At 36.9% G+C, this 13,753-nt stretch overlaps 1 protein-coding gene across 24 annotated transcripts in view; it reads right to left on the bottom strand.

Annotated features, from left to right (window-relative positions):
- Positions 1 to 13,753, bottom strand: part of CADPS2 (calcium dependent secretion activator 2) — a 292,479-nt gene that overhangs the window by 220,378 nt on the left and 58,348 nt on the right. For all 24 annotated transcript variants that reach the window (XM_039570658.1, XM_039570672.1, XM_039570661.1 and 21 more), the window contains exon 2: positions 10,937 to 11,050. In XM_039570658.1, coding sequence (XP_039426592.1) covers positions 10,937 to 11,050 — 114 coding nt within the window. The remainder of the gene's footprint in view (positions 1 to 10,936; positions 11,051 to 13,753) is intronic.

The following is a 13,753-nucleotide window of genomic DNA, read 5'->3' as shown; positions in this document are numbered from 1 at the left end:
ATAAGGCAACAGAGATCATTTACAATTAATCACTGATTGCTGCTGTAAGTCTCAGATCAGAATTGGTGTTTTAAAAGAACCAATTTTTTCCCCAGTTAGACAACTTATATCAGTTACTGGAGACCCAAGGACCAGCTTACTTGGTCTTTTCACAATTGAACATGTGTATAATTATTAGGACAGTATGCCACTGTGAGAAAAAAAGTCTGTATTTTAAGATTACTTTTCTAAGTCCATTATTCCCTCCACATCCATCAACACAAGCAGAGAAAGAATGGCCAGACAGCAACTAAAACCACCTTTACCACATCGGAGGAATTAATTGATTATGGAGATAAGACAACAGGGCTTCTAAAACTTCACCCATATGCCCTCCCAAAAACAAACTTCTAAGAAATGAGAAAAAGTAACATTTTAACAACTGATGTAAGGCTAGTTTTCCAAACACAGAAGTGCCTGCACAGAATACAAATACAGTAACCACAAGCTCTTCCTGTTGTTGAAAGACAAAATTGAAGAATTGGTTAACATGCTATTACCAGTAATGGAAACGTGGACAGGTAGAGCACCTCCCTGAGCCCTGATGACTGGAATTGAAGAAGACACTCCTGGAAATCCTTGCATGAACTTCCCCTGCCCTGGTATTTTTTCATCAGAAATCTCCTTTGATTTGGCAATATCTGACAAAGGATACTGAATAACTTGGATTTTGATCTGACACAATATTGCTGCTTGAATGTTACTAAGTTTGGGAAACTTGTTCATTGCTTTTTTTCAAAATAAAGTTTTTTAAATGATTTGGCTGTTTTGTTTTGGTGGTTTTCTCATAGCTTTCTGCTAAGTTTTATTAAGCTACAAATGCTCAAAAGCCAAGAAAAGAAGGTAACTTGCTTTCTATTATGAAAGATTAGACTTTAAAATGACAAAATTCCTTAACTGAAGGCAAAAATGAAGGATATTTTCTCATTTGCAGATTCACCTCAAATAAAAGACATATGCACTACTGCCCTGGGGGAAGGTGTAAGAGATGACAAGAGAGTAAAGCCAAAGAGGTTTCAGTGGGCACTTCAGTACTACTGATCACATTGCACGTGTCACAGCTCATTACAACACTGAAAAAAACCAGTACAGAACTAGACACCTAGATTTGCTTTGTTTCCTTTTGCTTCCATGTAATTTAACTACTTATATGGGAAATACTCTTGAAAGCATTAAAAACTGAATTGCATTCAGAGACAACTAGTAAAGTAGTGAAGGGGTAGTGTTAGGATACTGACTCTTTTAATTTGTCCACAGATTTCTACCACAGCATTCCAGATTGTCTGGACATAAACAAACCGAGGAGAACAAATAAACCAAAAAAGAAAGACCAAATAAACAAGCTGTAATTTAATATATAAGCTGACAAAGGTGTACTCCTTTTATTGTTAATGTTCAAAGAAAGATTATAGGAAACTTGCAAGTGAATAGACTCAAAACAGGGAGATAAGTGTTTATTTGTGACTAATTTTATGCTGATCAGGAATATAGATTTGAGAAAAACTTGGATTTCCTTGAAATGGAAACCTCATATCTGATTAATATAATTCTTACTCTTAGACTTGGAAGGCTCTGCTGCAGTAGTACCTGCATGCAAGGAGTAGAATAACGTATTATTTACGAAGCGTATTTATCACAGTGAAAATTGCAGAGACACAAACACACAGAAAGAAAGGATCCCTGCTGCTCTCAAAGGAAAACGTTTCCTAGTTTATGAAAAGTATACCAAGAATGGAAAACTTAAATGTAACAAAAATATCAAGGTCTCATCCCCAGGAGATTATTCATTTTCTCATGCTGGGCTGCGAACCAGCACGCTGACATTCAAGCTGAGGGGAAATGCTGAAAGTAATGATGCTTGTAAGTTCCAAGCACCCGCTTGCAGCTTTCTAGCTGGGCAGTGCTGCCCTAGTAGCATGGTGAGCATCTTAACAGTTACTTTGGCATCAGTTCTGAAGATACCAGGAAGCACAAAGATGTCCAGAGAAACCAAATCATATGCACATCTAGGACCATATCGACCTCTAAGTACAGATGCAGAACTACATCTTTTGACTATTTCACAAGAAAAAAGAAAAAAAACAACCAACCAGCAGCACAGTCTTTAATCATCTTGCCAGTCACAGGCAACTGTGCAAGCAGGTGGGCTCTGTGGGACTCGGCTCTGAATGCTGGAGCACATCTCTGAGACCACACGCTGACAAGCAGACAGACAGAAGCCAGTTCTGGACAAGCTAACTGAGTTACAGACAGGGTAGCTCTGGGTACAGCTGCCCTAGACACGTGCTCAAAACACCTGCAGATATATTCTCCTTCCTTTACATTATTCTTAAAATTTGAATCCCTTCTGATCACTCACTTCTGTAAGGATCATCACTAGCTGGGTGAGAGGAATTACAGAGTAAAATATAAAGCAGTACAAAGTATCAGAACCACACCAGGATTTGGGGCTGTGTTCAGAACCCTAAGAACTGAGAGTGTGAAAGGTCCAAAGAGGAACCATAATAAATGCCTGATATCAAATAATATACTACAGATTAAGAATACGTAATTTGCTCAGTATTTCTGCTTTGCTAAGGAGGCACAGGACAGACACATTTATACAAAGGATAATTCAATAAAAGAAGGGATTGTACAATTCACATTTAAAACAAAGCAAGCTAAGCAATGACCTTAAATTAATGCAAAGACCTTAAGTTAATAGGAAAAACTGAATGAGGAAATTAGGAGAAATGGTTTAATGTCAAGGCCAAGTGGAAAGGAAATTTCCTTAATGAGGTAGTTACTGTTCACTAGCAATGCCTGAAGAAGGCATTTAGTAACTGGAACAGACTCAGTAATCTGTTTCTCCGAGTATGCTCTGTTTAAGATAATGTTTCTTGTTGAGAATCCTGGGTGGATAGAAACGTTATGCCTGCATTTAACTTTGAAGAAACCTCTTGCTTGCTCAGTGAGGAGTATAGCTTTTTTAAGGCAACATGAAGTAGAAAAAGACATCTCTACAGTACTTTAGAAAATAAAAGCTTGAGAACATTCTTGTTTTCCAATGTGGCTTTTCAGAAACACCCCACGGTGGGAAGTCTAGATCAAGTAAAACTTGAAAAAAAATCACTGAGAATATATTTACATCATCACTGTCTGTGTTGTGCCTTTACATTTCCCAGGATATAAGAATTTGTTGTTGTCTTTTGAAATTAGTATCAGAACAGATTTGAAATGGAGTTGAGAGAGATCAGTGAGAATTTAAAAACTCACTTTTCATTTACTGATTTCTGGATTTCAGCCATGCATTTGCTGACTTTTTTTATCTGTTACTGCCACATCTTCTCTAGCTTGGTTTATTCAGAGATAAAGAATTCGCCATTAACAGCACTTTTTAAAGACATTACTTTTAAGCTTAAAAGATTTTGAGAAGTCACACATCTCTAAGGATTTGACAGCTAAAGCTTTCCAACATAAAGTAAAACAGTGACAGAGAGGTTCAATCAAAACATGCAAACAAAAGTTATTTATCCCACCATCTAGAAATCCAAGAGTAAGCACAATAATATACAGAGTATATTCAATTTGATAGTATATGAAAATGTGAGGTTTTCTCCTTTTCTCCTTTATTGCTTGTTTCTTGATTGGGTTGGGTTTGGGGTGTTTGGTTGGTTGATTGGTATGGTTTGGGTTTTTTTGTTTGGGTTTTGGGGGTTTTTCTGTGTGTTTAAGATCACAAAATTATTTAGATAGTAGTTTTTTGCAATTCAGTGAAATGGTTAATTAGATGAATATAGCAATTTTTACAGTGGATTGCTAATCAAAATCTGAAGCCTAAAGAAATTACATGAGAAAATTCTAGAACCTAAAGAGTCAGGAGACAGAGAGACCTTGTTTGGACTAACTTTGGCTCAAATGGAGTCCATAGGCGTCTTGTAGGAATTTTCACTTCTCTTGTATTGTACACACCTTCCTCTGGTCACACAGAGAGACAGCAATTCAGTCATGGCTGAATATCTGTTTGACTGCTAAAAGAATAAAAAAGTGTCCTGTTGTTCCACATTGATTTGGAGAGTCCCTGAGATACTGCTGAATGGAACACACAGACATCACAATATGAAGGAACAAAAGAAAATTCAATGGCATTAACATAACTCTGAATGAAATATTTTATGATAATATTTCCACATCCAAAGGACTTTAAGGGCTGGCTCTGTGCTGAGACATGGAAAAGGTAGCAGGAATGATTAACTTAAATATATCATGAGTTCTCATCCTTTCATCATGAAGTTAAAGAAAAGTCCTTCCACATAATGATTTTCAGATTAAAAAAAGCGCAGAATAAAATGTTAGTATCGCCTGCAAGATTTTGGCAAATAGGATTTTAAACTGTCACATTTTTTCCTAATATCAGGCTAACTGACAAAAATCCCCACTGCCTTTAGTTGCCCAGAAGACAGCATCAACAAAAACGTGCATAGTCTGTGTCTCAGTGTGACATGCTGTTAATTGCAAAACCAAGGTTCAGGTAAGTTTTCTCTGAGACTGAGTAAAACAGCACTGAGATTAGGGAAAAAATAATTAAGCAAACCAAACCAAATTCACTGTTGTGTAACAATGTGTGCCATTGCTGATTTTCTAATTGGTTTGTTCAGATTAACAGGCATTCAGAATTTATCTAATAAACAAGTAGCTAACATCACATAATGCTTACTACAGTAGAGACATACCTCACTACCCACCACTAATTACCTCTGCAGTGCAGTGTCAGACCTACAAGGCATCCTTTTCTGCCTGGGACAACAACAGTCACAAAACGAACAAAGAAGGATACCATTACTGGAAATTTTTTTAATCTACATTTTATGAGCCATTCCTTTCTCTCTTTCTATCTGCACACACCACTTCAAATCAAAGGACTGGTATAAGTAATGAGCTAAGATGCAACTCTAGCCATCAACCACCTACCTCATTTAAAAGTTTGAAATACAGATCTTTTACAACAATGCTAATATAGAAACCTTATGGCATCCTCAAATGAACAGTGATCATCTACAAACATCAGTGTCCAGAGAGACTGGACAAACACAGTGTCAACAGTAGCAGTATGTTTCTGTGCAGATGTATAGCCTCTCTGACACCATACAGGTGGGAGTGAAAAGGGGAGTTCCAGTCTGAAAATGCAAAGAATATTTACATCTAGTTATGTGTAAAGCAAGAGACTTTGTGGGTTTCAGCACTGATACACTTTCCATGCAACAGCAATACAACAGCAGTCTCAAGAGAAAGCTGTACATCACAAACACTGCAGTTCCACTCTGTCAGGTCTCTCCTTAGCGTGGAAGAGGTCAAGATCATGCAAAGCATGCTTTAATTTGTTGGATCTGATGTCCCCCTCACTTCTTTCAGCAAAATCATTAGACTGCTAACAGTGAGACAATCTCCATTACATGCCAAATTGTGGTTGGTGATCCAAAACACTGAAGACATTAGAGCTTCCTCAGCAAAACAGATGACCTAAATAACCCCGTGTTGTGCATCTTTCCTGGGGGTGGCCTAAAAACTTTTATGAAAAGAACTGGCCTAAAGCAGACATCTAAAATAACAGACCCCATGGATATTACATTGACCTCGAGTCTGCCAATGTTTTCAAGCAACTGGAAGGAAACATGTAAGTGCTAATAGGTTGCAACTACAAATTTATCTGGTGCAGAAAGGCATCCTCACAAGGCAAATCACAAGATTATCCTAAAGTTAATATAAAAACCCATCCTTTAGAAACAGCTTCTCCAAATGAGACTGTACCAACCACAAATTCAACACTGGTGTAGTACTCAGGTTTTTGAAGAGAACCTGAACAGAGCAAAAAGCCCATATCCTTAAATACATGCATATGCCAATTATGACTTTTGAAAAAAATGAAAGCAGAAATCAGTGAATTTATGCCCTGAAACCCTGTTAGCTTCTACACTCACTAGCCTAATGTATTTAAATAAATGGTTAATCTACTGATTCCATTATTTTATCTCAATAATATAAAACCAGAATGTTCCAACATTTAATTACTATTTATTTTGTGTGTACTATGTTTTGATTCTAATGAATGCTTTTTGATTCCTTTAGGTGTCATCTTCATCTCTGAAACATTCATCAGGATCAATTATGCCTTTTGTTGCCTTGAATAAAAATGGTGTGCCTAAAATAGCTGATAGTAAAAACAAAACTGTAAAAGCAACCAAAGCACCACTTACTCCAGAAAGCTGGTTCCTTTTTCTCATTTCATCAGTGAGATCCTTTTGCCCTCACGTCCATGCAAAAAATTTTCAGACCAAGTTTTCGATAATCACAGGCAGAAATAGCATCACTGTTTCACTCCTTTCTTTACAGAAATATCTCAACTTTCAGAGAGTAACACAACATTTAATATCTTCATATAAAAAACCTCCCATAAACACAATTCATCTTTTTCTAAGGATAAGTGCAAGGGCTTGCCTTAGCAGTTCAGGATTTGGTACCAAACGAGCTTGGTAATTGTAGGGCACTTGGCCTACTTACTGCAGAAGCTGAAAGGTGCCACCTATGCACACTGGTATGAAGGAAGACATACCCTTCCTTTTACCATTTAGAAAGCTGCCAAGGGTAGATTTGGGTTGGATGTAAGGAAGAAATTTTTATAATAAGTGTGGTAAAATACAAGAACAGATTATCCAGAGAATTTTTAAGTGCCCCATTGCTGGAAATCCTCAAAGTCAAGTTGGATGGGTCTTTGAGCAACTTATCTAGTGAAAGATGTCCCTGCCTGTAGCAGGCAGATTGGACTACACGACCTTTAGAGTCTCTTCCCACTCAAATCATTCTATGATTCTATGACATGGGTCCTCTGCTCTTTCTTATTTTTAATTTTCTTTGTTTTCTACTTCTAGTTCATTTTTTGCAGCCTGGAAGTGCCAAACTATTACGTAGGTTTGTGTACACAAATCACCTCAATTTGAACAGAAAGTACATTAAATACGATCTTTGTATCACAGCCAAACTGGGACAGTCAAACTAAGTCTGATTTTAAATTCTCAAAACACCCCACAGTACTAACTGTTACAGATCCTGCATTTAACATTCAGATTTAAGCAGCATGAGGTAATCATGGCTTAGAACCACACATTTAAAATGAAGCAGTAAGAAAAACAGGAAAAACACCAGTACGTAGCACTTCTTGCACCTTCACATTGCTTTAAGCAGAGCTGAAAACCCGAGAACTTGCAATCATTACAATATTGAAAGAGTTTTCACAGTATTTCAAATATTCATTACAGTTCTTTGCACTCATTTTACTGATATCTAAACCTAAATTCAAGACTAAAGGATTAGCACTGTGAGTTTAGCCCAAGGTATATGCATACCTATTAAAGGTAAGTATATTAAAGGTGGCAAATGAACCTCTTAGGGCTCTGCACAATAGCAATTTCCAACCTCAATGAAAGAGCATGCACAAACTGATGAATAAAAGATTATCTACTATTTCACAAACAATTCAACACAGGGTTGAATTAAGCAAAAAAAAAGACTTTATTTTGTAAGTCACTTTCTCACTTAATTTTACACTTACCAGTGTGTCTAATATAATTACTCATAAAAAACTGCCACATGATTGAATTTTTCTCTATCTGAAAAGCAGCACCACCATCTGATGCTCTAACGATTAGAATCTGGCTCAGTGTCTGTAGTGGAATTTTCCACACACACAAAAAATAAAATCCTATGCTAATTCTGAGAGAATGACTTCAGAAAGAGAACTGTAAACATTTCCATACCTTCTCTAAAACTGAGATTGAAGAGGAAAACAAGACAATCATATTTACACGTATACAAAAATGAAACGCTAAATTTCAGAGAGACTTTCAGAAAGTGTGGTGGGATGCTAAGGTGAGATTACACAGACCATGAAAATAACCTTTTCTGAGAATTAGAGTTTATGTAACTTTTCCTATGAATATGAATTATTTTCTTTCTACTGCATTTTTAAGATAAATGAAAACCAATGCCAGATTATTCATAGACATGCTGAAAAACCACAGCAGCATTGGAAAAGACATAGCAGTGGAACTAAGGCAAAAAACTTGACTGGTGTAAACTTCCCAAGTGGTTCTGACACAGGAGCATGACTTACAGCACAGTGAAATGAATGCTGAAATCCTATTTATTTATTTAGCAAATAAATTGCTCTTTCTGCAAATATTTACAAAAAAGTAAATCAAAGACTGAGCACAGTAAGTTCCCAAATCCTTGGAGCTTGCTCTTAAGATTCTTAAGAGGACACATTCTGAACAAACTCAGTAATTACAGATTACAGTAAAAACACCTGCAACTACTGATACAGAAGTTATGTCACATTCCCCAAAACAGATCTTCTCTTTTACATTCAAAGTTAAAGTGGAAAATCAACTACAATAATGAATATACCCTGGATTTGCAAACAATATTATAACAACTCTCAAACCATGACTACTGCATAGGATTAAAGGCAAGTTAGTAATTTTCAGAATAAAATAATTACTGAGCAGACGACATATTTGTTTCCTTCCCTGTCAGGTAAAACTGAACCGTAGGTCAGCAACTAAAGTATAAGGAAATTAACACTGAATTTTGTAAGATGCTGTATGACAGAAACAAGGAAGATGCCCATAATTCAAACTACTAACAAACATCACCCCATGAAAGATGTGATGGACCACATGTGGTAGACATAGAGAGGAGAAAGCATCAAAGCCCAGCATCTACAAACACACAAAGAAGTAATAGAGATTAGTATTTTCAACCAAAGGGTAGCAAAGGAAAAAGGTGCAAGAGACACATACAAGTAATGATGAGAATATGTGATCAGATGCATAAAATTTGATTAAAATGCATTAAAGAGGAGCAGTATCTCGAACTAAGTCTCCAGCTGGATTCCACCACTGTACTGCTCATTAAATCTACTGGTGACTACATCCTACAACCCTGAAAAGAAATTAAAAATGACTAGCAAATGCTGACTCAAACTGCACACCTGGAAAGGGCTGTACAAGTCTGGAAGGAAGTCTGTGGAAAGAATGCAAAATGGAATTGGGAGGCTGGGATAAACAAATAAATAAAAGACTGAAATTACAGCTGATATATCAGCTCATGGTATATTAACATAGGATGAAGCCCTTGGTGACATTATATCCTTGACAGAAATGCTGAGAGTTTTGGAATTTGAAACCGGACACCCAGAACACTTGTACACTAATTCAAAATAGTGAATGCCTGAAAATAGCTGGAAAAGTTGAGCTTTTCATTTTATAAGGCTATCTTAGATTACTATGCACAGCCTTTCACTGTAAGAGCAGATATGCTAAACACCAGTTCTCAATGTGTCTAAAAAATTTCATTTAAAAAAGGCATGAAGTAAATCTTAACAGAACAGTTACTGTTTAGACACTTATTTTACAATCATTTTTATTCACTATCACATCATTTCCAAAGAGCAGACTACTTTCTCTAACACATCAAGCTTTTTACACAGTGTGCTAAAAGAATGAAGTATAATCATTAAGTCCTTTTTCAGTTCTACCCCAAGTTCAGCGTCTTTAGACATCCCCCTACTCTGAAACCTACTGCTGGGCCACTAACTAGCTCAGCCTTGCCCTGCACCATCTTCCAAACTGTTTTTCCTCCCAGCCTTAACTTCTTTATCAGAAGAAATGATATATCAGAAAAATTGATTATTTTCTAACCATTTCTGTTGCGTTCTCACACACCTAAAATAGTACCTCGAGAATGTTCATATTCTAGTTTCACCTGCAGACATATCCCCATGTTTTCACAGGTGTTTTTGTGAGAATTCCTTAATTTCAAATACCACTTCATTGATCAGACCATAATTTGGAAAAACTCACACTGAGTTTTATGGTTTCTACATAAATTTCTATTTCTACACACTGAGTCCATGATTTCAGAACAACAGGAAAACCATTTTCCCATCCCTCTTTTTTTTTTTCTGTTGTGCAGTGTAATTTATTGTAGATAAAACCAAGCTAGGACATAAATCACATCATTTTCTGCTCAAAGAAAAAGTTACTCACTAGCAAAGAACAGCTGACAGGAAAAATGAACAAATAAAATACCAAAAATAAAGCTAATTTTGAAAAAAAAAATGTGGTAGACTGAAATATGAAGAAAGACCCCTCAAAAGAAGGTTAACATCCAGCCCTTGTGATTCATTGAGCAGGTTAGAAGTTAGATGAAGGAAAAACAGAGGAGTATTTACTAAGAGTAAGAAGTTAATTTACTAGCCCTATGCTACTCATGGACAGAGAACTGCCCTCTAGTTTGGAATGGGACCTGTTCCTCAGGCAATTAAAACTACACCTACAGATCTGCACTGGGGCTGTAGGCACTGAACACGCCTGGGAGGTCACAGCAGATTGTGAGAGCTGGCCCATCTGCATGGAAAGCCTCTGTTCTTTTGGAAGGGAACAGGCAGGTCCTCACAAAACCTTCTGCATGGTAACTAAAAATCAGAAGACATATCTCTCAGGATGGTGACTTACAAAGTGCTGATTAAAAGAGGTACCTTGGACATATGGAGATAAAGATAACAGTGCCTAGTTGTATCAAGTGCTGCCAGGAAGATTTTTAGCACCAGGGGTTTTTCATTTTATCTTCTCTTTTTAATTTTTTTCCCTTCTTAAAAAAGGGTGAATATTTCCCAGTTCAGTTTCTCTCTTGTGCCCAGGCAGTAGATTTCAGCTTTTAAAACAGCAAAGCCGGTTTAGGAGGAAACTGTTTCTAGAAGGTTTGGAAGTTCACAGCCTTTGAAACTTAAAATTACTTTCCTTGTACCTGCATTAAAAGGCATACTATGAACACAATACAGAGAACAAAGCACACAGCTCACCTCATAGTAACTTCGCACAGCATTGCAAAACGCTTCATCTGCTACAATTTGCGTCTCCCCATTCAAAAAGGCCTGGAAACGTTCCTTCAGTACCTGCAGCTGCTGCTTGTTGAGCTATGCAAGAAAGAAACAAGGAGAGGGGAGAGAACAAAAATAAATGCAGTTAGTCTCAAAGTAAAAGTGTACAGCACTGTACACACTTGGAAGCTGTGAACGGGGAAAAAAAGACGATGGCCACCTGGCTCCCTGGTGAGCGGCAGCTCTTCGAAGTCCCAGCTGGACAAGCCACACCGTGGCAGCCAGACATGCACGCAGGCAGCATGCAAGTAAACTTCTGTGCTTTCCCTGGTGTCCTTGGGATGCCAGAGGTTAAGTCTGCATGGATACTTCTGTGCACTATTTTATATGCATATGCTGAATATAATGGTTGACCTTCTCCATGGCAGCAGCACCAGTTAATAAAACTTAGCTCCTAGCTTGTTTTCAAATACATCATTTTTTTTTCAGCCTTCAAATAACTGAATATAAACAACTGAGATGCCTCCATCTTTTGGAGTAATCTAGGCACTATGATTGGAATGTTTCAACAAGCATGTGTACTGTGAAGAAAATGGACTTCTAGCCACTGATGCTGTAACACTATGAATGACATGAAACAACTGGATCTTAGGGAACAGCAGACGAATGCTCCAAGATTAACACCCAATAACATTTGGTGGGCTTCATGTCAAAGTTGAGTACATTTTGAAAATAAACTCCTAGAAGAGCACATTACACAATTAAATCTTCCAATCAACCCATTTTTATTGATGTTTAATGTTATGGGAAAAAGCAAAGTTCGGAAGCTCCCCAGGGATCCAGACACAGGTCTTCCGTCAAAGTTTCTATCAACTCTTGAGATATTTAGTAAGATATTTATCCTTATCAAATCTGTAGAAGTTTGAATATCACATCATATTCTTGAACTTTAAATTCAGTACTAAAAATATTCAAACACAACTGACTGAAAGGTTCTTTCATCCTTCCTGTACTTTGCTTAAGTAAAACAAACAAATAAATGTATAGCCAGAAATGGTAAATATTTTTTCCAGAGGGCACAAAGTTGTATTTGTAATGGCTAACCTGCAGCAAATAACACTGCCCCCAATGGCAAAATCATTTCTTCTTGAAGAATTTTTTGGCTTCTGCAGTAAATGTGGTCACCTTAGACTTTCACGTCTCTTATGTCAACACTTGGAAGTCATTTAAGCTACAACACTGTTAAAAATCTCTGCTATCCTGATAATGTGCCTACCTTGGACAACTTCTACTTTCTTAGTATCACAGGAAGATTTTCATCCCATACAAAGTTTGCAAACTCATGAGCTTCTTTGAAAAATGTAACAGTTTTCTGCAAAACTCTCCAAATTGATTGCAAACCTGAAAGCTGTTTTATTTTGACAGGAAACAATAGTATAGATTCCATCTATAAACTCAGTATCAGAATTCCTCTAAAAATAATCAAATGTAGGCAGTAGAGATGCAAAGCCAAAACAACTGTGCCTCTGAAAAAAAATCCAAGTTAGTTAAAAATACATGATAATTCTGTTCCTCATCTTAACAGAACAATTAATGATACAGAACAAGCCCCAGGAGACCCCTAAGGAAAAAAGTCCTCCTGTTGAGGCAAGAAGACTTCAACAGAGGTTGCTGTGACGTGGATAAATTTCCTGCATGAACTCCTGAAAGCAGCAGCCTGACACTGACACCCCATCCTGTACCACTGCTAATTAAAAACCAATGGGAGAAAAGTACTCATATTGTGACTGCACATCCACCCAAAACAGCACCTATCCACCTGTCTGCCAAACATCCACTCCTTCCACAGAATCTTCACGACACTGGATAGCTGTTTCTAACAGAAATCAAATCTTACTGCACTTATTTGATTCCTCTTATTCTTCTCTCATTTTCTAAATATTTTGGACAAGTTGAGATATCAGAAAATGCAAATCATGATGGATGGTTTGAGGGTTTTTTTCCAGCATACACATGTTCTTCTGGGGGACTTAGATGAGCACTCACACAGACAGTGCCCCTCTGCTGCGCAAGCAGCTCCTTCATCCCATGGAATATTCACAGCTCTGCTATGAGAACATGCAGGCTTCCTGCCAAGGCAATTATGAAAATGTGTTTTTATACTTGCAGACTTCATTCTTTAGGTGATTCGCTTGTCTATTACCCACATATCAAACAAAAACATTATGAATAAGGCAATGAAATATAAATTTAATTCTGACTTTCTCATTTCTAACCATCATAGTTCAGCAAACCTAAATGTGTTTAAAATATTTATATATGGCTTTCATATTCACTGCTTTAAGTAGTAATAATTTCTAAGGGTTGAGTGGCATTTTAGGATTACTGTACATTTCTTAAAATACTTTTGTTTCAGTGCAAAATCTGAATGTGCAGAATAAAGTTCTCCTGCAAAGCTAAATATAATAGTATTTACAATGGAAAATATGAAAAGCTACAGCTTGCACTAAGGATGATCTGAAGTCTATTTTACATGTCCCAAGTACTGTCACATATAGAGACGCAGTTAACTATCAAGACATAGAATAATTTATAGTAGTCTACTGCAGCATACAGCTCCTCTGGGTTTTTTACTTGTCAGAATATTGAGCGTACAGTGAATTCTCTCTCATCTCTTTTTTTTTATGTTGGTCATTTTTAATGAATTCATTAACACTTCAATTTGCAGCACTTAAAAATGAAACAAAACTAACAGTAAAAGTAATAGCCTAGAAATGGAGAGAAAAAGGAAGTCTAATC

This window comes from Corvus cornix, chromosome 1A, assembly GCF_000738735.6.
Source record: "Corvus cornix cornix isolate S_Up_H32 chromosome 1A, ASM73873v5, whole genome shotgun sequence".
NCBI lineage: Eukaryota > Metazoa > Chordata > Aves > Passeriformes > Corvidae > Corvus > Corvus cornix.
The sequence above is the reverse complement of the archived record's forward strand: the minus strand, read 5'-3'. Positions and strand labels throughout refer to the sequence as shown.